The sequence below is a fragment of the Frankliniella occidentalis genome, unplaced genomic scaffold (genome assembly GCF_000697945.3).
Source record: "Frankliniella occidentalis isolate FOCC.00 unplaced genomic scaffold, Focc_3.1 Scaffold381, whole genome shotgun sequence".
Taxonomy (NCBI): Eukaryota; Metazoa; Arthropoda; class Insecta; order Thysanoptera; family Thripidae; genus Frankliniella; species Frankliniella occidentalis.
In genome coordinates, this window is record NW_026267503.1 from 231,569 (window position 1) to 233,493 (window position 1,925).

The 1,925-nt window shown below is 36.8% G+C and overlaps 1 protein-coding gene across 3 annotated transcripts in view; it reads right to left on the reverse strand.

Annotated features, from left to right (window-relative positions):
• Positions 1-45: 45 nt before the first annotated feature.
• Positions 46-1,925, reverse strand: part of LOC113214530 (transmembrane protein 209) — a 15,604-nt gene continuing 13,724 nt past the window's right edge. For all 3 annotated transcript variants that reach the window (XM_026433910.2, XM_052274346.1, XM_052274347.1), the window contains exons 6-11: positions 1,422-1,547; positions 1,211-1,347; positions 897-1,125; positions 723-820; positions 428-637; positions 46-351 (exon numbers count right to left, since the gene is read on the reverse strand). In XM_026433910.2, coding sequence (XP_026289695.1) covers positions 223-351; positions 428-637; positions 723-820; positions 897-1,125; positions 1,211-1,347; positions 1,422-1,547 — 929 coding nt within the window. In that variant the 3' untranslated portion in view covers positions 46-222. The remainder of the gene's footprint in view (positions 352-427; positions 638-722; positions 821-896; positions 1,126-1,210; positions 1,348-1,421; positions 1,548-1,925) is intronic.

The window sequence follows — 1,925 nt, forward strand, 5'->3', positions numbered from 1 at the left end:
CTATGGTCTGTCTTCATTGCTGGAGTTTGTAAAAATTTCACTCAATAGGGGTTAAACAGATCATATTTAATCGGTCAGTTAATTTGACATAAGTTAAAATTATTCATGATGTATGATTTGATGAAACAGTGAACAAATACATTACCAGTCACAATATCCTTAAAAGAATGAACTAGTTAATTAATTAATTAATCAATGAAATGGCATCATATGTCAGTTCACTTAACAGTTTATGACCCATAAAACATTGACACCTGATGGTCCTAAATTGACACGACCAAGCATTCCATGTTCCTGGGTTTTCACAATGTGAAGGAACAGAAGAACTGTGTGGAAAAGATTATTGCGGCCCTGCAACATAATAGCATAATTACTTGTCATGTCCATTCAGAATGCAGCTCTGACTTGATATAAGTAAATCACAAACCTTTGTCACATCCAATGTTTCTTCACCTAGCACTAGAACATAATGAGGTGGATGGAGGCTGGTCTGATGAATAGCAAGTGTGTTTTTTGCCTTTGGTGGCTTATCAGGCGATTTGAAGAAGTGCTGTGTACTAAAAGGCCGTCCATCAGGGTTCTGAGGAAGTGGCAATAATTGAGAATCTAAGTATGTTGCCAACAAATGCATAACCAACTGAAAGCAAAAAAAATAATATTATTTTAAAAATTAAGAGTCAATTCAAGTTGGATGTAGCCTAACTGAGACAATTCAAACAAACCATTGCATCTGTCGGTAGATTTTCATCCCAGCGTTTTCCATTAAAACTACCACCACTGTTCCATCGAAATTCACTCATGCATCCACCTTTCGCAAGTTCTAATTCAAAATGAGAAATAAAATTAATCAAGACAAAAAGAAGACAAAGCAAGTTATGTGAAATGATCCTACTCACCTCGGATGCGAGAGACAATGTACTCTTGGTGCGGTGAAAGCTCCAAAAATGGAACCAAATTAGGAAGTGTAGGGATATTTTGTACCACAGTCAGGGTGCGAGCTGTTTTTCTCAATCTCTCAAGGCCCACTTGACCTACTCGAACATCAGATATGCTCTGTCTTCCTAAAGCAGCATCAACAGCGTCAATTTCCTTTTCTAACCTTTCTAAGATAGTTTGAGAAATCCACTGCAAATATGAACATTAGTTTATAGTTTAGAGTTAGTGTATCGTATTAGAAAAATTGCAAAGGAATTTGATCATGCTCATATACCATTCTAAGGTTGGCATTCCACTGTGTGAGGATAGATGGATTTATTTTGAAACGGCGCCATGCCTCTTGACTATGATACAAAGCTGATGGTGAACTTGTATCGTCATTTGTTGCTCCAGGACTACTAGGGCTCTGGGCTGTATAGATGTAGTTGATTATCATACCACAAATATTGAGTGCCATGAGACTTTGGAAGATGTTTGCAACTTACTTGATGAGTGAGATGCTAACTGATATGTACATCTTCTGAGTAATGGAGACACTTCGCCAGCAGTCCGGCTTGCTGGATGACTCCAAAATGAGCTGAGAAGATTTGTTGGCTGCTCAATGCTGGCGGCTAGAAGGAAAAACATCACCTCATGAAATTGATTTAGTTCAAACAAAGAATTAAGCTGCATCATTAATGATTGAGATGAGGATTTAAAAAATGGACGACAGTGTGCAAACTTATGAACCAGTTTATTAATGAATCCCATGACAAAGAAAACAATGTAATATACTTAAGAATAGTACTAAAATCATGCACTCTTAGCTCAAGCGCTCAAAACTGGGGTATGTCAGAGTGAGTTCTCGATCAACAGCTCCCATTACAATTGCTAGTACCTGTCATTTTTTTTACTAAGGGATATAGAAATGAAAAACTAGACAATTTCTGTGGTGCAACTAATTGCAAATACTTAAGCAGTACATTGACAAATAAAATTTAAAAAATGAA